Source organism: Myxine glutinosa, chromosome 7 (genome assembly GCF_964187855.1).
Source record: "Myxine glutinosa chromosome 7, kmMyxGlut1.1, whole genome shotgun sequence".
NCBI lineage: Eukaryota > Metazoa > Chordata > Myxini > Myxiniformes > Myxinidae > Myxine > Myxine glutinosa.
The window spans coordinates 13,823,582-13,847,291 of NC_136267.1; the positions used below are offsets into that span (position 1 = coordinate 13,823,582).

The 23,710-nt window shown below is 45.9% G+C and overlaps 2 protein-coding genes across 3 annotated transcripts in view; both read left to right on the forward strand.

Annotated features, from left to right (window-relative positions):
• The window catches only part of URM1 (ubiquitin related modifier 1), a 244,980-nt gene that overhangs the window by 177,881 nt on the left and 43,389 nt on the right, over positions 1–23,710 (forward strand). The gene's annotated exons all lie outside the window — the stretch shown is intronic.
• On the forward strand, positions 1,912–12,551 carry MRPL19 (mitochondrial ribosomal protein L19). The gene is made up of 6 exons (XM_068097777.2): positions 1,912–2,023; positions 4,728–4,965; positions 9,840–9,961; positions 11,012–11,146; positions 11,352–11,533; positions 11,780–12,551. The coding sequence occupies exons 1-6, from the start codon at positions 1,972–1,974 to the stop codon at positions 12,041–12,043; spliced, it is 993 nt and encodes a 330-aa protein (XP_067953878.2). The 5' UTR covers positions 1,912–1,971; the 3' UTR covers positions 12,044–12,551.

The following is a 23,710-nucleotide window of genomic DNA, read 5'->3' on the forward strand; positions in this document are numbered from 1 at the left end:
TATGTTTTGCTTTATCCTTATCTTTATCTATCCATCCCTTAGCCTCTTACCTAAAGTGGATTTATGCTTTGTTTGGGGTGATTTCCATTAAATGTGACGAAGTGACATGAGGGTTTCTACCCGTGACATTCGCGGATTCGGCATTTGTAGTTTCATCATTGACCTTGTATAGAAACATTCAGCTGCAGTAATTTTTTTTGCCCAAGTCCTTCACGAACAGGTTGTCCATGCCTGACGTCTGACTGAAGGTGGCACAGGAATGTGGAATTTCACTAATTTATGGTTTAGCATTTTCCGTTTCCACAATGTCTGTTTGCATCTGGCCTCCCACCCGTGTGTGGCGTAGCACGGGTACATCCGTATATTGTGAGTGACTAAGTGATTTGGCTGTAAAGGGCATTTTTGATTGATCGATAAATCAATTCATCGATTAATTATTTAATTATTCGATTAATTAAATAGTTAATTAATTTTCAAAAGGTTACAGATCCGGATGAAATGGTGGTGGTTTCGGTATTCTATCAGCCAATTGATTAATAATTTAATTATTTTATGATTATTTATCTATTTTCGTTATTAATCACCGATTTATTTTCTTTTACATCTGGGCAATATCTCAGGTACCTTTTGAGCTAGAAATCTGATATTTGGACAAGACAGTGACCAAGTGATTTGGTTATAAAGGGTATTTTTGATTTATTGATTCATCAATTCATCGATTAATTATTTATTTTGTTCGATTAATTATTTCGTTATTTTTCAAAAAGTTGCAGACTCAGATGAAAACTGGTGGTTTAGGTATGTCATCAGCCAATTCAGATTATTATTTATTTATTTTAATTATGCAATTAATCAATCAAATATTGTACACCACTCCCTCCCAATGCAGTCTTCAGGTGCTGTACGGTGGAATTACCAAACATGCCCTCTGACCTTTGACCTTGTGACCCCAAAGTCCAATCAGTCCATCTTTGCATCATAATGCATACTTGCACCAACTTTGGTTGAAATCCCATCACTGGTTCACAAGTTGTCACGGTAACAGGATTTTTACCTACCATTCCCTCTGACCTTTGAACTTGTGACCCCAACATCTAATCAGTTAATCTTTACATCATTCATACATACCTGCACCGAGTTTGACTTGGATCCCTCCAACCGTTCTAAAGTGATCGTGATAACGCAAACCTATGATGGATGGAAGGACGGACAACTCGAAACCAATGCCTCCTGCGGCTGCACTTAGTCGGTGGAGGCATAAAAAAGAGGAGAGCGAGGTCTTTCACTTTAAATTGTGAATTCCTGGGCTCTGGGGTAATGGCCTCACTGCCTGGGTAGTGACACTATGGTCAGTGGATCGAGTTGTTTCGGTATACTGTACATACATAAATTGAGTTGTATAAAATATGAAAAATGTATCTGGAAGTAGTGGGGATGGGGAGTTCTGAAATGGTGGCATGATAGTGCAGGTTTGTGGGGCTTCATTAGTTATGTCCTAGCCTGGTGTTGGCTGAACAGTTCGGGTGGCTGATTTGGGGGTCCAAAGTCTTGAGTTCGTAAATCCCGGTAGGTCGTTGAGTTACCACCAGATGGGTTGGTTCAGCCCGTCACATCCCTCCAAAGCTTGTGAAATGAGTACCACCGTCCTCAGTCGCTGATGCTACCTGCAGTCCTGAGCTGCAAACGAAGGACGAATGAATAGTCCTGCTCTGTCTGCTCCTGCACTGACGTCTGACGCTCTCCCTGTGCTGAATTTCCTTGATCAGGGTGCATCACTTTCTTTTTACGCTTGGCTGGTTCCATCGTCATTCTTTTCTTTTTTTTCGTCAAGTTGTATATTTAATAAAGCGTGAAATATTACGTATGTCGTGTAAAAACTGTACTCGATTTTGATTATTTTAATTACTTTTTATTGTTAAGAAGCTAAAGAACACAAGGGTCGACCACTAACCCGGAAGCGTGGTCTTCGAGATGGCTTCGCTCATAGTCACATGCAGGCTTGTTCGTCCGAGCTTCGCTCTCGGTATTTAAACATGGAGTATATCTGAGGTTTACTCAACCTCAATAACCTTCGTAATGACTAATGACATGTGATCGTGACTTTGTCGTCAGTTGATTAAAACGTCAGCCCTAGCTAAGCCTGTCGTTCATCATACTGTAGTACTAGTAGGAAATGTTTATGTTGTAAATGAATGTGTGTAATTCATTTAATTTCCTTTATTTTAATGGTGACGTTTAAGACCCAGGATATCATAACGATTCCATCACTACGTTTCTGTTCACATGCAATCAAGTGATGCTTCGCACGATTGGCGGTTTATTCTTACGTGTGTACACGTGACCGGTTTATTCGTACGTGTGTACACGTGACTGGTTTATTCTTACGTGTATACACGTGACCGGTTTATTCGTGCATGTGTACGCATGCCTGGTTTATTCGTACGTGTACACGTGACCGGTTTATTCGTGCATGTACACATGACCGGTTTATTCGTGCATGTGTACACACTACACATGCCTTGTTTATTCGTACGTGTGTACACGTGACCAGTTTATTCGTGCATGTACACATGACCGGTTTATTCGTACGTGTGTACACGTGACCGGTTTATTCTTACGTGTGTACACGTGACCGGTTTATTCGTGCATGTGTACGCATGCCTGTTTATTCGTACGTGTGTACACGTGACCGGTTTATTCGTACGTGTGTACACGTGACAGGTTTATTCGTACGTGTGTACACATGCCCGGTTTATTCGTAAGTGTGTACATGTGACCGGTCTATTCATGCCTGTGTACACATGACCGGTTTATTCGTACGTGTGCACGTGATCGATTTAGTCGTGCATGTACACATGACCGGTTTATTCGTGCATGTACACATGACCGGTTTATTCGTGCATGTACACATGACCGGTTTATTCGTGCATGTACACATGACCGGTTTATTCGTACGTGTGTACACGTGACTGGTTTATTCTTACGTGTATACACGTGACCGGTTTATTCGTGCATGTGTACACACTACACATGCCTTGTTTATTCGTACGTGTGTACACGTGACCGGTTTATTCGTGCATGTACACATGACCGGTTTATTCGTACCTGTGTACACGTGATCGATTCGTACGTGTGTACACGTGACCGGTTTATTGGTACATGTGTACACGTGACCATGAGTTACAGGACTATCCTTTATCCCGTATCTTATGATGATGATGATGATGTACGTCGTGGTGTGCACGGATATTGTTTTTCGTCATGGTGTTTAATTCGCCAGGAGTTTCGATAACACGTGTGAACTTCAGGAAAATGCTCCTTGTGAAACGGTCCTAATGGATACTGTGAAGTGTGAACGGTTATTGGGTTTAATACCAAACACAGCAGTCCAACTCGGGGACTCTTCGTGGGGGTACCGAGGGCTTGGAGTCGCTATTTCCACAAAGGGTTGTGGGGCGGGTTCACCGAAGGTACTGCAGGTGTAACGTGCACGTGTACAAATTCCCTCACGAGTTGCAAGGAGATTAAACTACTGGATGTACGAAGGGTGAGTACGTAGTGGCGAGAGACTGAAGCGTCGACATTTTTTTCAATGCAACAAAGCTGTGGAAAGGGAAAAGATTCATAATGATGAACAATGAAAGTGAAATCCTGTTTCGTGAACCTTTCTTGAGAATTGATACTCCACGAAGTATACTTTAACATTTGTATACCTCGGCCCCATCTCCTCCTACTTTATTACACCTTTCCCATATATTACGTAGAGGTACATTCGCTGGTTCATTTAAATCGCTGATAAATGGAGGATGTTGAGACAGTGACTTTTCCCTCTTTTCTTCCCTTTGTGGCTTATTCGTACGTGTGTACACGTGACCGGTTTATTCGTACGTGTGCACATGATCGATTTAGTCGTACGTGTGCTCATGATCGGTTTATTCGTGCATGTACACATGACCGGTTTATTCGTGCATGTACACATGACCGGTTTATTCGTGCATGTACACATGACCGGTTTATTCGTACGTGTGTACACGTGACCGGTTTATTGGTACGTGTGTACACGTGATCGATTTATTCGTGCATGTACACGTGGCGGTTTATTCGTACGTGTGTACACGTGACCGGTTTATTCGTGCATGTACACATGATCGGTTTATTCGTGCATGTACACATGACCGGTTTATTCGTGCATGTACACATGACCGGTTTATTCGTGCATGTACACATGACCGGTTTATTCGTGCATGTACACATGACCGGTTTATTCGTGCATGTACACATGACCGGTTTATTCGTACGTGTGTACACGTGATCGATTTATTCGTGCATGTACACATGACCGGTTTATTCGTACGTGTGTACACGTGACCGGTTTATTGGTACGTGTGTACACGTGATCGATTTATTCGTGCATGTACACGTGGCGGTTTATTCGTACGTGTGTACACGTGATCGTGCATGCACACATGACAGCTTGATGTTGCAGTTCCCAAGAATCATCACTTGTCCATCTATACGCCATATCTCGTGTCTGCATATTGTGGTTATCATAGAAGGAATTGCACAAAATTATCGGATGCTGAACTATTGCTCTTAGTCGGCATGGTAGTGTGTTTCTAAAAATGAATTTGAGTCTGTGCAGACACAAAGCAAATGTTGATCGCGTTCGAATGTTTCACGTGCTGTTTCTACTCCACATGGATTTTTATCACTCGTGTGTGTTCCAGGTACAAAAACCTCGGCTTTGATCGTTCAGCGAAGCTTTGGAAATCCAGGTGGTGATGGGGGCAGGGAAGAAGATGAACAAACGAAGAAAGATAAATTGGAAGAGAACGCACAGAAAATGCAGGGTGACGTGCGCGAAGTCGAAGCAAAACAAACGGAGGCAATAGGTTTGGGTCAAGTCCATTTCACCCGCCCTACGAAACCGGCAATGAAGAAAAAGGAAACGGTTGAGAAAAAGAGGTAAAACATCATTGTTGTTTCTTTACGACGTTCACCTTTGATTGTTCTGGCCCCCTTTAAAGGTATTACCTTTTATACCCATTTCACACGACAAAACGTCTCGGTATCTCGCAGGTAAATCCGATTCTACCCCACCTCTACCTCCGCAAATTTGCAGCTTTCACACGACAATTTTCTTTCCCCGGGGAATGAAATTTTAGGGCCGATACCCCCAGAGTATTTTAACCCTGCCCAAAGCCAGAGTTATCTCAGATGTAACACTGAACTTCCAGGGTTACCTTGGAGGTAACGATGTACCTCCAGTGTTGTCTTAGAGGGTATTAGATGTTTTGTGAAACAAGTGGGGTTTATTGAATTGTGGGGTAAAAGTTTGTGATATGGTGGGGAGGGGGGGGGGGGGGGGGGGGTAAAAGGTCAAAAGTATTGTTTGCTGGCACTCGGTAGACAAGTGATAAGTTGTCCGCAAAAGCCATGTACAACAACAACAACATGCATTTTAAGGCCATTTTCCCTGCTAGAGCGGGGGTTAGCCTTGCGGTCCCCATGACAATCTTCTCCATTTTGCCCTATTTTCTGCATCTCTCCTTGTTAACCCCCTTGCCCGCATTTCTTCTTCCACCATCTTTAGCCAAGTCTTTCTCGGTCTTCCCCGTCCTCTACTTCCTTCTACATTCATTTCCATCACTCTTCTCAACCAGTCACTGTCATCCTTCCTCAACACATGACCAAACCATCTCAACCTGTTCCTCTTCACAGCAGCAAATCACAGGCAATATTCCCATCATCTTTCGCAATTCATCATTTGTCTTCCTCTCTCTCAACGATACTCCGCACATCCATCGAACCATTCGCATTTCCACCCTTTCCAGCCTTCGTTGCTGATCTACGTACATTACCCATGTCTCGCTCCCATAAATCATAACACTTCTCACACATGCAGCATACACCTTTCCCTTCAGCTTCAGCGACACTCTCCTCCTCATCAGCACGCCACTCAGTTCCCAAAACTTCTTCCATGCACATCTCACTCGAGCAACCGTTGCCGAGTCTGATCCACCTTCTCCATTCAGCATGTCTCCGAGGTAGCAAAATGTTTTCACACCTTCCAGCTTCATGCCGTCTCCAAGATCCAACTCAACATTTCCTCCATCTGCAGCTCCCTCTGTGCACACCTTACATTTGAATGTAGCTGCCACACTGGTTAATGACCCTCTCAGACCACTACATTTTTGATGAACCCACTCAGCGCACATTGTACATTGAATGGAGTGCACTCCGACACCCTTCCTGCACACAGCACACGGCCACTTCCCAGTTCTTTCCACCTCACCACATGCTTTACCACTTGCCATCACCTTCGTCTTTCCGATATTCACCTTCAGACCTTTTGTCTCCATACATTCCTTCCACTTGTTCATCTTTTCCTTCAGTCCATCCATACTTTCTGCAATCAACACCAGATCATCTGCATACAACAACTCCCATGGTAAACCCTCCTTTACGTTCTGAGCCAGCACCTCCATCACAGCTACAAATAGTAGTGGACTTAGTACCGACCCCTGATGCACTCCCACCTTCACCTCAAACTCACCACTGTTCCCATCCTTCGTCCTTACAGCTGTGCGTGCTCTTTTGTACATTGCCATCACTACTCTGATCAACCATTCCTCCACTCCTAACTTCCTCAATGCCCATGTCAATACTTTGCGTGGAACCCGATCGAATGCTTTCTCCAGATCAACAAACCCAAAAAACAACTTCTTCCTCTTCTCCATGTACTTCTCCTGCAACTGCCTCACAATGAAAAGCGCATCTGTCGTGCTTCTTCCTGGCATAAATCCAAACTGCATTTCGTCAATCTGCACTTTCTTCCTTATCCTCCTCTCCAACACCCTTTCCAATACCTTCATTCCATGCTCCAATAACTTTATCGCTCGATACGAGCCACACTCCAGAGGGTCACCTTTCCCCTTGTATAGAGGGACGAGGGTACTCAGTTCCCAGGCCACTGGAATGCGGCCTTCTTTCACCACCAGATTACAGATCTCTGTCATTCTCTTCACACCCCAACTTCCTGCTGCCTTCAACATATCTCCCACAACTCCCGTCGGCCCTCCCGCTTTTCCACTCTTCATTGCTTTTATCGCTTCCTCAACTTCCTTCTCAGTTATTGTCTCTGCCGGTCCTAAAACTGGGTTACTGTCTATGTTGCCATCCCATTCATTCTCTGTATTCAACAGCATTTCCATATATCTTTTCCATCTTCCTTTAATTCCATCTGGGTCGACAACGATTTGTCCCACTTCATCCTTCAAGCAACTCACCCCCATCACATCACACCTCTCTTTCGCTATCTGCTTTGCAATCCTGAATACTGCTTTCTGACCCTCTTCCGAATCCAAGCGTTCTCCGAACATTTTCCTACATGCCTCCTGCACCTTTGCTACCTCTTTCTTTGCAGCCTTCCTGGCTGCCTTATAACTTTCATGCTCTGCTGTTTCTGCTCCCGTACCCTTCGCCTTCTGCCACTCCTTGAACTTCTTCCTCTTCTCGTCAATCCTCTTTCCAACTTCATCATCCCACCACCATGACATGTACAACCCATGTACAACACATGCACAAAAACCAGTCACTGCTGGCTTTGACAAGCCTGAGTTCTAAATCTTTTTTATCTTCAAATCTGTGGACATTGTCGCCTACTCTGGCTGGACCATATACTTCTTCATCGCAAAATCTAAAAAATCAAGAGAAAAACGGCAAACGTAGCTTTGTGAACAAGCGCCATTTTCTATGTTGCAATAGTACTATGAATGCGGTCATTGTAAAGCAAAGCATTGTGGGTCCAACTTGATTCCCTCAACAGTAATCAAGAACACATAGTCTGAGAAGGCAACGAAATACTTCGGGGAAGCTTGTCTAGGGTTAAGGAAACCGCAGCGTTAGCAAACTGGTGTGAAAGGGTCGGAGGGGTAAAGAACTGTGGGGTAAGAATTTTTTCCCCATGGTAAGCAGTGTGTGGTGTGATAGAGGTATTGGTTATATTTTGGTGATCATGACTGACAGAACCACTTTTACAATAGAGTTATGAACGTGCAGGAAAAGTATGAAACAATTGTAGTTAAATAGATAGAACTTGAAGTGAAAACAGGCCAATGTACACAGGAAAGCTCAAAGGTGGCATATTTACTCCCGCCAGGGAGGTGTGTGTGTGTGTGTGTGTGTGTGTGTGTGTGTGTGTGTGTGTGTGTGTGTGTGTGTGTGTGTGTGTGTGTGTGTGTGTGTGTGTGTGTGTGTGTGTGTGTGTGCGTGCGTGCGTGCGTGCGCGCGCGCGCGTGCGTGCGTTCGTTCACAAGATATCCGGAAAGGTTCTGAACGGATTTGGATGAAAGTTGGTGGGATGATTGCCCTTGGGATAAGGAAGAATTGATTAGTTTTTGGTGAAGCTCAGGATATTATTCTGGATCCAGGAACTTTTTGAAGGATTTTTTTTACCATTGGAAGATAGGGCTCATTTCTTTTAACATTATCTTCTATATATTCTATATTTAACATTGTGATATGAAAAGAGTTTTCATATTTGTTGTAAATGTAGTTTAAACTTGTGGTTATGCGTTAGAGCGGTGTATTTTCTTTAGCAGCGTCGTCTTCAATGTTCTTTTTTTTTTCTAATAAAGACATATTCTGTCGTTTTAAAACCACCAAAGTGTATATTCGGTTTCCCGTTTCATAAAATGTGTCGTTTGATAAGTATAATGCTTTAAAACTGTTTTTTTGTTGTTGTTTTTTTTACCTCAGAAAAGATATCAACATTTACCTCAGCAAATGTCAATCGCGGTGTCAGTATTTGATGAACTTATAAAGACTTAGGTGACTTATAAGTGTGACCAGCATGTGCACGGGATTCTTCCCAGAACAATGAGTGGTCGCATTAGCTTGTACGACTTAAAATGAGCGAGTTTTGTTTTCACGTTTGGGCCAGTTTTACATGTTGTATCCCTAAGGAATGAAACGAACGTTTTCCTGGCTTACAATTTTATTTGAAGTCACATGCCTCAAAATACACTCACCTATACGGAATTGAACGCTGAATCCGAAAATGTAAGTGAAATTGCCTTGTTTTTTTTAAACATTATCTTCTATATATTCTAAATATATATCTGTGCAGTGTCTGTCTTGTGTTATCTTGTCTTGTGTTGTCACTGAACTACTCCCTCAGACTTTTGTGAAATCGTACTATTCCAACTTGACCCACGGCGGGAGTATGCACTCTGCTGAGTGGCGTTCTAGTTACCTTTGTGTTCTGGATTTACAACAATTTGTTTGCGTAGATCTTGGTATGAGGTCCAGTTGAGTTGTACACAGTAGGGAATCTTTTAAAATGCGATGGATGAATTGAGGTTCAGGGCGACAATGGAAGACAGAGCGCAGCATGAGGATTTGATGTTACCACGAATACTCATAGTAACTGAAAATCTGGTTTACAGAGGCCGTAAAGTTTGCCTTGATTCAAGTATGGGACACTTGGCACTCAAGCAATCAATTTTGTACCATCTAATCATCCTCAGGATATAAAGTCTTACTGCCTGAAAGTGAAGGAATCTGGTTTTGTTATTATCATTTTAAGTGCTCATCTTTTAGTTAGGATTGGTTCACAATAACGTAATGGTAAAAAAACTGATTTTAACGTTAAACTACCGTTCCATTCCTCACACATCGAGACAAGTTTACAATGAGCTCTGGTCGTGTTTACTTATCGTTCTGGAACTACTTACACACTTTCTTTCCTCCTAATTTAAAACTTAGGACACCATACATTCTTTATTTTGCATTCTTACTTCCTGTATTGAAATTTGTTTTTTGGTCCTTTTCTCCAGAGTATGGGGACCAGAGTTTGAGTTACCACAATACACCCGCACAACACCTTTCAAGTTCCATGTTGAACATCGAGACATGTTTGCTCGACGTCATGTCATCGATATCCCAGAGTTTCACATTGGTGAGTCATGAACCAGGCATGTGGGCCACAATGAGTGCATTCTTTCAAACCTTTAAATATCCTGTTTTTGGGGGGGGATTAAATCTAACACCAAATGTTTTGAATACCAGAGATTATTCTAAAATTTCAGGTTTGACTGCTTGGTGTGCAAAACAAATGGAGCGAAGTTCATGGCACGCCATCGCAAATCTTAGCGCTCCCCACCTCAAGTAAAGTTGAAAGATGGCAAAAAGCTCCACCGGGGTGAACCCAATATCAAATTTTGAGTTAAAATGTTTTTCTGTTTTGAAACCTGTGATCGATTCCAAGTCCCCACACCCCTTGGGCATGAACCAGGGGTCAAGTCCAATAAATCGTTACCTATTTAAAGCATCCCCCAATGTTGTTTTCATACAGAAAGTTTCATGTAATAATGTGGCCATAATTGTATTTTTTGGTATTTGTCCTTTTGACTCTGCCCAAGGGGGCATGGCCAAACATGATACTGCTCTCGAACCTTAGTACCATGTGTTGATCATAACTACTAAGTTTGGTGAATATCTGCGCAACCGCTTATTGGAGATAGCGTGACGAATGGACAAATGTACGGCCAGACAGACAGCCGATTACAATATCATCAACTCCACCACCCCTGGATTTTTTTTTTATCAAAAAGCCTCGGGATAACGACATGAATAAAAATTTGACCAATACTTTTAAAATGCAAAAGGGAAGGAGGGTAGTGAGTGGAAAGTGAGTAGATTGTGAGGATGACGGGGTGTGCGAGATGTGAGGAAGGGGGTTCTTCTTAGGGTGATAAGTAAGTGAACCTTGCACAGTTGTCAAATAGGAAGACCGTGTATGGGTGGTAAATAAGGGGCCATAATGTGGGTCCCTAACTGCATCGAGGCAGTAATTAGATTTTTTTTCTCTTGTGTGCCTGCTTTATCCACTCAGGCATCCCTGCTCTTCCACCCTCGCTCTTCCATGAGCCTCATTATTGTGTTCAAATTTTTGGTTTTCGTATCTGAGTGCGTGTGTGTGCGTGCCTGTGTCTCTGCCTGTCTGCAGGCAGTATCCTGGCTATTACAAGAGCTGATCCCTATTCTCCGTCACGCTCACTCCGATTTGTGGGTATCTGCATTAGAAGGGGGGGCTACGGTCTGGGGGCAACTTGCACTCTCCGTAACATCATTGCTGGCGAGGGTGTGTCCTTCCCTTTCATTCCCACTACACTGACTTTGTTTTCATTTTGCTTTCATCTCGCCCTTTGCATTCCTTTATCATCTTTAATTGTTTTATTGATATTTACTTTTCTTCTTCTTCTTTGTTTTCATTCATTGTGTTGCGCTCTTGATGCTGTTTAGTGCATCTCCCATTCATTGTTCACTTCTTCTTTTGTCATGTCCAGGAGTGGAAATATGTTTTGAACTTTATTCTCCAATCATCCTTTCGGTTTCTGTCCTTCGCCTTGCTCGGCATCCGGATTCTGATCTTCGATACCTAAGAGATGCTCCTTCACAATACTCTACGGTTCCAGTAGATTCCAGCAATTGGACAGAATCCCCAGCCGTTCCTGTTCCTCTTGAAAAGGTTTCGCAAACAAACTCACACTCTTCTTTCACTCACAACTTCCTTTCTTATTTTCATGTTTCTTTCATTCCCTTCATATCATTCCGTTATTTCCTTTATCCCTGTACCTAGCAATCTCTCCCACCCCATCCCCCCCCCCCCTCCCCACCCCCCTTGAATCAGGTGAAAAGTTTAACTATCACTGAAAACTGTGATCCCATTTCTTAAGACAAAACCCCACATTAATTTGTCACAACTCATTTTCAGACATTGGTACAACTCCGACCACGACCGTGGAGCAGGCGCTGGTGGCTTCCTAAATATAACATCACAGGGGCAAAGGTCGACGCAGAGGCACCTGGTGTGGTCACTGCACGGGCCATGGGAAAACATGTGAAGAGGGTGAAGAGTGAGAAACAGAAGGAGAAGGAGAGAGTGATTTGGGATAAGGGCCAGAGGAAAGGAAAATTTGACATTGGTGCTGAATGGATATCTGAGCGGATTCGGGATGGCACTTACTACAAAGGTTGAAAGGTCAAGAGGAAGTGGTTTTGTCAACTATAATTGCATCAATTCATCCACCTGTCTGCAACCGGCACGTCCGTAAAGCCTGCAGGAATTGCTGGAGGTTGTAACAGGAACATATGGGATACAGCTTTGCCTTTTTGAACCAACCAGCATTGTTGTAATTTGAACCTTATTTTACAGGGTTCTTTGCTGTATATGTTTCTTTAATTGGACATCCTTGGGAAGGTTTTTTGTCACTTTTTATGTCATACAGGAGTTGAAAGTTATTATTTCAGCAAAGTATCCATTACTTTATTGGACATGGTTTTGTCATTTACTTTCTACACGTGCTGTTTTCAATCCCAAATTTTTGACTTGTGATCATTTTGAAGAATTTGACATTGGGTGGAAGAAATGTGGTGATGTGAAGAGTTTTACACCACCAAACCCTAATTTCATGTCGTACAACAGTGAACAGGCTATGAGTACAATTGAACAACAATGTAACGAATAAACCTTTTATATAAACATTTGGCAAGGGTTGCAAATGGGTGAAGGGTTGATGGTGACCACATTAATAAGGATCTAGTCCAGAGGGTGTGCACAGGAGGACAGGCCAGTTGGCTCTTAAAAGTCCTCAGAAGGTGAAAGCCTTGCATCATCGAGGTATGGAGAAGAACCTGAGTACACAACAACACAACATGCATTTTAAGGCCATTTTCCCTGCTAGAGCGGGGGTTAGCCTTGCGGTCCCCATGACATGAAGTCTGAGTGCACAGGTAAATTTGAGCGAGAGACATTGAAGACGGGAATTCCAAATAAGAGAAGAGAATGGAGGAAAAGGCAAGCTTTATGCTCGATAATGCGCCAGCGAGGATATTCGAGCTTTGAAGTTGTCTCCAAGACAACAGAAGTGCAATGTCAGACAAGTACATTGTGTTTCAAAAAGATGGACCCAATTTCAAAGCAGTATATTTCACGATGGCTACATGTTACAATTGCACAAAAAGTTACAAACGGTTTAATGAGTTATCAAGTTTTACTAACCATTTTATAAATGCTCTATGTGCCCTCCACCTGCTGCAAGGACAACATCGAGACGATAGTTGAATTAGTCCCAAACGTCTCTCAGAGTGTCTTCTTTCACTGAAGTCACCGCTGCCGTGATTCTGTTTTTGAGGTCATCCAGATTAGTCGCTAATGGTGGCACAAAATCACGGTCTTTCACGTATCCCCACAAGAAAAAGTCACAGGGTGTAATGTCTGGGGATCTTGGGGGCCAAGAGTGTAGCGCCAAGTCTTGGGGTCCCGTGCGACCTATCCAACGTTGAGGCAGTGTGTCATTTAGAAAACGTCGAACCTGCAGGTGCCAATGTGGCGGTGCTCCGTCTTGCTGAAAAATGAAGTCATCGGAATCTTCATTAAGTTGTGGAAAGAGCCAGTTCTGCAGCATTTCGAGATAGGTTTGCCCCATAACTGTTTTTCCCTCGAAAAAGAAAGGGCCATAAACCTTTATTTGAGAAACGGCACAAAACACGTTCACTTTCGGGGAATCACGCTCATGCTCTACAGTTTCGTGTGGATTCTCTCGTCCCCATATGCGCACATTGTGACGGTTAACTTTACCGCTTAGATGAAACGTTGCTTCATCACTAAAAATCAAACACGGTAAGAAGCTGTCGTCTTCCATGTTCTGTAACATCGCATCACTAAATTCTACACGCTTTCCTTTGTCACCTGTACGAAGAGCCTGTACCAGTTGCAACCGGTATGGCCTCGGGATTAAACGTCGCCTTAACACACGCCAGACAGTTGTATGAGGGATCGCAAGTTCTCGGCTGGCACGACGAGTGGACTTGCGCGGGCTACGCAGAAAACTCTCTTGAATTCTTCTCACGTTTTCCTCTGAAGTGCGTGGTCACCCTGGGCTCTTCCCCTTACATAAACAGCCTGTTTCCTCAAATTGTCGGTACCCAACGACGAATGCTCTTTGGCATTGGCGGATCAATGCCAAAACGCCGTTGAAACGCACGCTGCACCACAATTACGGATTCAGTCTTGCTGAAATGCAGAACGCAAAACGCCTTGTGTTGCGGGTTCACCATCTTACGAACGACTGAGGCTAGAGGCTGTTGGTGCACTGGGAGAACCATCTAGCGGTGGTCATTTGAAACTCTATGCCCCGCCCTTTCAAGTGGTAAAGAGGTTCATTTATGGGCGGTTCATGGTTGCAGAGATATAGCGATTTCAAATCGGGTCCATCTTTTTGAAACACCCTGTAGATTTGACGAGCAAAGGGAGTTCAGCAAATGATACCTCACTGGGTATGATATAAGAAGTAAAGCTGAATCTCCACTGACCAACATACTGCAAGGTGACCTTGGTCCGTCATGGTTACTGAATAGCGGAGTCGCTGAACCCTCGCAGGTTCATAAACAGAAGACCCCCGATTCCTCCTTTACTGGGTTAGTCGGTTTTAAAATTATTTGCACCACATGAGAACAAGCACAACAGCTCAGGAGATTGTGTCATTTCCTTTCTCCTCTGTTTCCTCCGTTATTTCTCATTTGTTCTTTCTTGATGAAAACTGTCAGGGTTATATAATTTCAAAACAAGTGTGCAAGTGTGCCTCACTGACTGGGTTCTTAGGCGAGGTCCTCAGCATCATCCCGTTTCGGCCCTTCAACCTCGATACGGTCAGCTAAGGTGGGCCAGCAGGGGCACATACGCCTCCACATGCAGCAGCTACACCTGGATGCGTACATTCCCCCAGCCAGTGCGAACACAGACAACAACAACAAAACTGCCTCCACTCCCAGAATCCACAGCCCCTAACCCACTGACTCACACCAAAAATAAAAATCACACCTAACCAACCGACCACCTACCCTTACAACATGCACCACTCAAACAAAAACATTCATGCAAAACACCCACTCCTGCAACACACACACCATTCACACATCTCCATTTCTCTTCCTCGCTCAGTCACTACCCCTTTAGGCTGAAAATAACCACAACCTCAACCTACACCATTCGACATGCCTCCATAAACTTCCTCCAAATCCAAAGTGAGCCTTTCAAGGCAACCTGGGCCACTTTGTCACACAACCTCCTTCTTTCTGTCCCACACACTCCAATCTGAGCAAGAAATGCAGAAAAGGAATTGCCAATATACCCTCTACACCCCACCTCAAATGGCTGACATGAAACTTGCCCAAACCCTTCTCCCGACACTCTAAATGTATATATAATTGTGTATATATAATTGTGTATATATATATATATATATATATATATATATATATATATATATATATATATATATATATATATATATATATATAATTGTATATATATATCTATCTATAATTCCAGTAATCTCTGTTTGTACGTTTGTCTGTGACCGCTGTTTCTCGACAACCACGGGTCCGATATACTTTTAACTTGCCAGGTATATTGCTGGGGACCCGAGGATGTGCCTTTTCAAGGTTTCATATTAATCGGACAATTACTTACCGAGCTATGTCCAAAAAACGATTCAACCAATCAGAGAGCAGCGAACTATCGCGTGTGCCGAACGTGGCGGACACACTCTGCCTCGGATGGCACATTTGAGAGCGTATTCATTTATTTCACGTTGGCAAACTATGTTGGCGTTAAACTATGTTTTAAAACTAATAAAAACGAATTTGCGATTCATTCGCTTTCCTGCGCGTTTGTGCACGCGATGGCGATTTCTTTACCAAACTCCGGAAGCCGTTCGCTTTGGACCAAACCATTTCATGTAAATAGAGGGGGGGGATTGTCACCACTCGCAAGCCGTTCGCTTTGGACCAAACCATTTCATGTAAATAGAGGGGGGGGATATAATTTTAGATATATATATAGTACGGGCATGCCCTAGTATATATATAATTGTATATATATATATGTATATATATATATATATATATATATATATATATATATATATATATATATATATATATATATATATATATATATATATATATTGTTACAGACGCGGTTGTGGATGTTGGTTTACCGAGCGGTTTGGTATGACCGCGTCTGCACAGTTTACCCGATTATACTCGAACGTTGGCCGAGTCGCGCTACGCTAAATCAATTGAGGAAAGGACACAGCGGCTGGGTTAAAATGACACGACACCAGGGGTACAGTTCTCAAGACCTCCAGAGGAGGTTATAATATTTCGGAACGTTAGATTACAAGGACGAGAGAGACAGCATAGGAAGGTAGGCACTTAAATACGGTCTTATAGTAACCCCGACAGATGACAGATAAACGGGACAAGACTGACTCACACCGGGATTGATGGCAAGGAAGGGCAGGTAGTCGAGGCTCAAGGTGCACCTTGGCTCAGGGGCAGAATCGACCCGGTCCGGTCCAAAGATGCGGGGAGGTATCGTCGCGCTGGAGGTGGCGTCCTTTTCTCTCCGTAGTTCAGGCGCATCTGACCTCACATCCGGTAAGTCGCTGCGTATATCCAGCGGGGAGTGACACGCCCTCGGCTCGTTAGCTCCGCCCCAGATGGAATCGGCCCGTTGCTTCTTATTGGGTGCGGGGGGTTACCGGGCTCCGCCCTTGACGAGGGGCCGACAGTCAGCCCCTTCGTGGTAACCCCGTCGGCGCACATGGGCAATGGCGGCTAACCAAGCCGGAGTGAGGACGCACACTCCCCGTGCGCTGTTGTTGTAGTTGTTGTTGTTGTTGTTTCATGAGGAAGATGGGAGGAGGTATGGGGAGGTCCTAAACTCACTACTGGTGCCATACAATCACATTCTGGTGCAACGAAGAGTCAGAATTAATGGAAACGAGTCCTTAACTGACATAGAATAAGAATAACTAGCAAGATGTCCTATAGTTGTCTACGTGAGATGCGGTGAACCTGGGCACGACATTTAATGGGGGAAAAAGGGGAAGGTCGGTTCTACAGAGTGTTGTTTACAGACAATGGGACTAGGGAATGGGGGATTGGGGATAGTTGGGGAGTATTGGGGAAATAGGGGAATATTTACAAGCGGATATGGAGGCCAAATCCCATATCCGCAACATTGCACCCTTCTCTACCCTCGGGGCGTCCCGACCCGATAAATTTTTACCTATTTTAGTGTGGCACTCAGATGTAGTGTGGCACTCTACTATTAACTCTACCCTGAGTGCGACAGTTTTACAGATATTCACAAATGAGTAAATATGTCCCCCTGCGACGTTGCACCCTTCTCCTCACAGAAACACACCCACAGGATAACCGAATCGCGGAAAGAATTCGCAAACTAAACATACAGCCGGTAGGGAGCATTATTTACAAAAGACTACGCTGATATTTACACTACGATCCAGGACCTGTTTTTGGAGGAACACATGCAGATGTTATGCATAGAGAGAGCACGCATGCCAGCATCGATACACCAACCCACGAGTGCTCTGTGGCCTTACGGCCTTTAATAATGTGCAGAGCACCCCTTCCAAGCACCAAAAGCACCACCCCATCATGTACAGTCAGCACCATCCGGTGCACCAATAAAGTGTTTATAAATCACCGGTGGTGTCACAGCCGGCCGATGTTCTGCCGCTGGTCTTGCCTTCGTGTGGTGCACTTGGTGTTCTGGCTTCCTTCAAAAATAAAGAAAGGTGCCAACCGCGTCCATTTCTAGATTGTGGCCGTCCGGTGGCCAACTATTAGTGGTTCACCTGTATGGCATAGGTGCCACGTTGACCCATAGGTCCATCCACGGGTGGTGCTTGGCCGCAAAAGAACTGCGGTCCATGGTGGGTGGCCACAAACATTGCGGTCCATATGGTGTATCGATCCCGGCAGCAAGCAGCGAAAGTGCAGGCCCACAACTGCGGAGCCAGCACCTCTCTCTCCTCTCTCTCTGCCCCAAAGCCAGATCCTCGGAGGTGGGAGACAAAAGAAAAGACAAGTGAGTAAGGTGGTAAGGGCGCAAAAGTGCACGCAATACAAGGTAATGCACACTAGGGGCACATGGGAACCAGGTGAGACAGGTACGTTCCTACCGTACGCCCCCCCCCCCCCCCCCCACCAGGTAACCTACATTGCCCCTCCCTTACCCCTTACTGTATCCACAAAACACAACACTACCCATAAACATCTACTTTACAAATCAACAAACGTCCCTACTGTCTTCCCCGTTCCTCCCATAAACCAAATTCGTCTTCTCTCCCTCCTAACCAATCAAATTTGCCATTTTCAACTTTCATCAAAATTTGCCATCTCCAACTCAACATCATAATTTGCCATCACCAATTCATCATCAGTCCCTCCTAGGGAGGGAGAGATGGAATCACCCCAATGTCTCATCCACGTCGTGATGCGTCTCACAAATCCTCAGCAATTCTCCTTTCCTGCACACAGAACAAAGAAACACAGGTGTGGAGTCATCATCACCACAGGTAAGTGGCTGCGTATGGTGCGACAGGTTCATCAATCCTAACTATTTCCGAAATGACTTTAACAACTTTACATTACCCGGGGTCTTTCTCCTGCGAAACCATTGGCCCTCTTACACTATGGGTTCTAAAAACCAATTCCCATTGCCCAAACTGTGGTGCTTTTCAATTTGGGGTCTCACTCCCCCGATTCATCTCCCGGTGCTCTCGCACAATTTCTGGGCCGCGACGTGTAACTCTCCTAGCCGGTCTACCCACCTGCACACCTCCACCACTGCAGTTGCCTCCGAGCTTACCTGCTCCTTACCCTAACCTAACTACCTGGGGAAGGCCCTCTGGCGCTCTCCCCACTCGGTGCCCTCTCTGGCACTGGGCTACCCGGGTCCGTCCTCCGGATCCTCGGGCCCCACTGACACTAACGGCTCCCAGAGCCCACCTGCGGCCTCACCTGGCCGACATCCTCACAGTGGTGGAGTGCCCAACCAACTACACACACTAACAGGCTACACGCCCAGCCATTTCCACAACACTAATGCACCCATCCACAATAGCATTCTGCAACCGCACCACAAATGCCAATATCCAACCACAATTTACCGATACCCTCTACCTAACACTTACACTACCCGCCCCGGGTACTCGTGAAAGGGGTCCACTCTTCCCCCATCCACACCTTCGCACCATGCACACCACTCCGTACCACTTACTCCAACTCTCTCCACACACCTGTACTTGCACACCTGTGCTCTCACTCTTGGTGCCGCCTGCACCCTTCTCTCCCCAAGCGCATTCGCGCTGATCCACAACACTCACTACTCACACACTGCTCCACACACCTGTCCAGTTGCACACCTGTGCAATCACACCTGTTCAATTCTCAACCACACGGCATCATCTCATCTAACTACTCCCCTCTGAAACTTGCGCTTCCCAGTTGTCCCTTTAAACTATTGCGCTCCCACGTCATTATCATCCACACTAAGCTACCTGCGTCCCCACTACAGGTATCAGTCACTAACTAAACTTAACGTTACCTAATGTCATCTTCGCTAGATCCCTACCAATATCCTAACCCACCCAGGCTAGTTTTCACTGCCATACACCCCATAAGCTAGTGCGCATTTGCCCCACCATGGGAAGGGTGGCAGGGATGCCACCCTTACCCACCGGGCCCATCGCTCACCACCAATTTTGCACATCAAATTTCAACAAATCAAAAATTTGCCAATCACTGCCCATCATCTGCCAATCATTACTGCCAATCCTTTGCCAATCATCAAATTTTGTTTTTTTCTAATTTTGGGTCCAAAACTCTAACCTCATCACACAGTCTACTCACTAATGCCTCTCGGTGCGCCAATTCCTGTCCAAAGCCCGGCTTCGTAAAGCCAAGCCAAGAATGCGGGTTGTTTGGTGCCAGCGGCTGGATACATCCCGCATTCGGTGCAGGGAAGGAGGTTTCCCCGGGCCGAGATCCCACGCACCATCTCGGCACGGAGCCATCCCATGGCTCGATCTCGACCTGCCGGAATGCCTCAACAAAAAGTGGTCGCCATGACGACCCTTCCTATCCAGCCGCCCGCTCCGCCTGGTGGAGCACGGACGCGGCCGTTCAAAGCGAGGCCCAGCACGCACCGAGGGCCCGATTCGGCTAAAAGTCGCTCTAACCTCTAAACCGGTTACCATCGATGCTTCACCCGGACGCTTACACCCCGCAGCCCGTTCCTTGCTCACACATCCAGCCGTTTCCATGCTCCTCGTACCTTTCCTTACACACCTCGGTACACTCATTCCACTCCCAGCCTTGGTCACACACCTGACCACCGAACACCTTGGCACACATTCGTTGGTCGCACACCTCACCAACACACCTCTTCGCACCCCCTCCTCTGTCACCTCCTCTGTGACAATCACAGGTGTGCTCTCATTCGCACACCCAACCACGTGCCTCACTACCAATTCCAGCGTGCATTCCCACTCACGCTCTACCATTCCAGGTGTGCATCCTTTCTCACCTGTCACAACCAACTCACGCTCCTTGTCACTCTCACTACTCTCACCTCCATTCTTGACAGCGCACTCACCCTTACTCTCGACAGCGCACTCTTTCCTCATGCACCCGTCCGTTACACACCTTTCTCGCTCACACTCTTGCGCACACTCTCCCGTCACACCCTCTGTAACACTTACCACACCGCGCTTCCATGTGCTCCCTCGCACACGCGCTACGACCGACTCACTCTCGCCAGCACCCTCACTCCTTGGCACGCACTTTTTCCCCACACACCCCAGAGTCGGACTTTCTCGCACACCTCCTTTTTCGCACACCAGACCTGTCACACTCTTCACCAACGGCCTCTCACGAACACCCGGGTCCATCTGGACCCCCAAGCTTCTTAAATCCCCTGGCGCATCATACGCACGACCATATTGGTCACCACTTACACCGGGTCCTCTTTCTCTTTGCTTCTCCTCCATCACCTGCGAATCCCTCATCCGGTTAATGAGCACATCATCACGATCCAAACACAGACTTTGGACCAATTCTTTTATCTCCTCTTTTATCTCTTTCTTATCCCCTCTCCGTCGCTTCTTAATTTCGCTCACCCCTTCTTCCACTTCTTCTAATTTCTGCTTCACCTCTTTTATTCCCCGGTACGTCTCCTCAAGCTCGTCCTCCAAGGCTACCTTGACCGTTTCCATGTGCGTCCTCACCTGCCGGTCCTTCGTCTCCATTACCTCTATCACCTCGTCCAACCTCGTTGTCAGTCCCTCACGTACCATCTGACATTCCCTCTTCGTCGCTACCAAGTCATCTTTTAGTTCTTTCTGTGTCGCTTTTAACCCTCCTAGTACCGCAGTGTTCCTTTGTACCTGCTCCACTAACTCCGTCTGTCCCACCGTCAGCTGTTCCACCTCCTGCGTCAGGTCCTCTATGCCCCCTTGTAACTTTACAGTCCCCTTTCTCACCTCCTTCTCCATGCGCTCCTTACAGTGCCTCACCTCCTCGCGCACTCCTCCGACCTCCTCACTCACACCTCTTCTGATCTCCTCTCCCATCACTTGCATCTCCTGCCCAGATGCCACCCTCATCTGCTCCATTTCCTCCCTGTGAGCATCCAGTTTGGTCTCTACCCCCATTCTGACCGCCTCTATCTGCTGCCCCATTTGTTGAACTTCCCTTTCCGCTTGGTCCCTCATGTCCCTCAATTTGCCTTCCATCCTGTTTTCTAACCCCTCTAACCCCTTTTGCATCCCTTCCATTTGATTCTCTTGAGCGGCCATTCTGTTTTCTACCCCCATTAACCCATTTCTCACCTCTTTTATCCCGTTGTCTAACCCCTCACCGGTACCCCTCGCTTCGTCCCTCATTACCCCCATTTGGCCCTCCAATCGCTCACTATCAGCCCTCATTCCCACAATTTGGTTTCCCAACCGCTCACCCTGAGCCTCTATACTGTTTTTCAAACCTCCAATTTGTTCCATAAGGGCCCTCGTTTGCAGGAGGAAAAGGTTCGAATCCACCAGCGGCGCTACCACGGTCGCGGGCGTGGTCGCCGTGGCCATCCGCGAGGCGCCATTCTGCGCGCCCGCCACCTCGTGCGTGACGACGCTATTTTGCGAATCTGCTACCCTCACTGCTTTGCTCTCCTCTTGTCCCTCATTTTGGTCCTGGATCGACCCTGCCTCACTCCCTACTACCGGAACCCAGCCGTCTAGGTCTGCCATAGCGCGACTTTCAAAATTCGGGTTTTTTTTTTTTTTTTGTAAAACACAATCAAATTTCGCTGTTATAATTTCGAGCGCGTGAAACGCGCTCCGGATCGAATCCCACTTCCCGACACCAAAATGTTACCCTAATGGTACAATTGGTGTTCCAAAATTTGGGCCTAACTGAATTTAGTCCCAGGTCCGAATCCAACTCCTCGACACCAAATGTTACAGACGCGGTTGTGGATGTTGGTTTACCGAGCGGTTTGGTATGACCGCGTCTGCACAGTTTACCCGATTATACTCGAACGTTGGCCGAGTCGCGCTACGCTAAATCAATTGAGGAAAGGACACAGCGGCTGGGTTAAAATGACACGACACCAGGGGTACAGTTCTCAAGACCTCCGGAGGAGGTCATAATATTTCGGAACGTTAGATTACAAGGACGAGAGAGACAGCATAGGAAGGTAGGCACTTAAATACGGTCTTATAGTAACCCCGACAGACGACAGATAAACGGGACAAGACTGACTCACACCGGGATTGATGGCAAGGAAGGGCAGGTAGTCGAGGCTCAAGGTGCACCTTGGCTCAGGGGCAGAATCGACCCGGTCCGGTCCAAAGATGCGGGGAGGTATCGTCGCGCTGGAGGTGGCGTCCTTTTCTCTCCGTAGTTCAGGCGCATCTGACCTCGCATCCGGTAAGTCGCTGCGTATATCCAGCGGGGAGTGACACGCCCTCGGCTCGTTAGCTCCGCCCCAGATGGAATCGGCCCGTTGCTTCTTATTGGGTGTGGGGGGTTACCGGGCTCCGCCCTTGACGAGGGGCCGACAGTCAGCCCCTTCGTGGTAACCCCGTCGGCGCACATGGGCAATGGCGGCTAACCAAGCCGGAGTGAGGACGCACACTCCCCGCGCGCTGTTGTTGTAGTTGTTGTTGTTGTTGTTGTTTCATGAGGAAGATGGGAGGAGGTATGGGGAGGTCCTAAACTCACTACTGGTGCCATACAATCACATTCTGGTGCAACGAAGAGTCAGAATTAATGGAAACGAGTCCTTAACTGACATAGACTAAGAATAACTAGCAAGATGTCCTATAGTTGTCTACGTGAGATGCGGTGAACCTGGGCACGACATTTAATGGGGGAAAAGGGGAAGGTCGGTTCTACAGAGTGTTGTTTACAGACAATGGGACTAGGGAATGGGGGATTGGGGATAGTTGGGGAGTATTGGGGAAATAGGGGAATATTTACAAGCGGATATGGAGGCCAAATCCCATATCCGCAACAATATATATATGAAGAGTTTCGTCACAAAACTCGTTAAACACCAAAATTGTAAAAATTGAGTAACCCCTCCATACACACGGCAAACAGTCATTTACATATGCATATTTTACTATTTATTTTCAAAAAGCGATATAATACATAAAATTTAACGGTGCAAAATGTATTTTTTCACAAAACTCGTTAAGCACCAAGCCAGTTTTTTTGCAAAATGCGATATGTTCACATTCTACATGCAGCCTATCAGAAAAAACCTCTT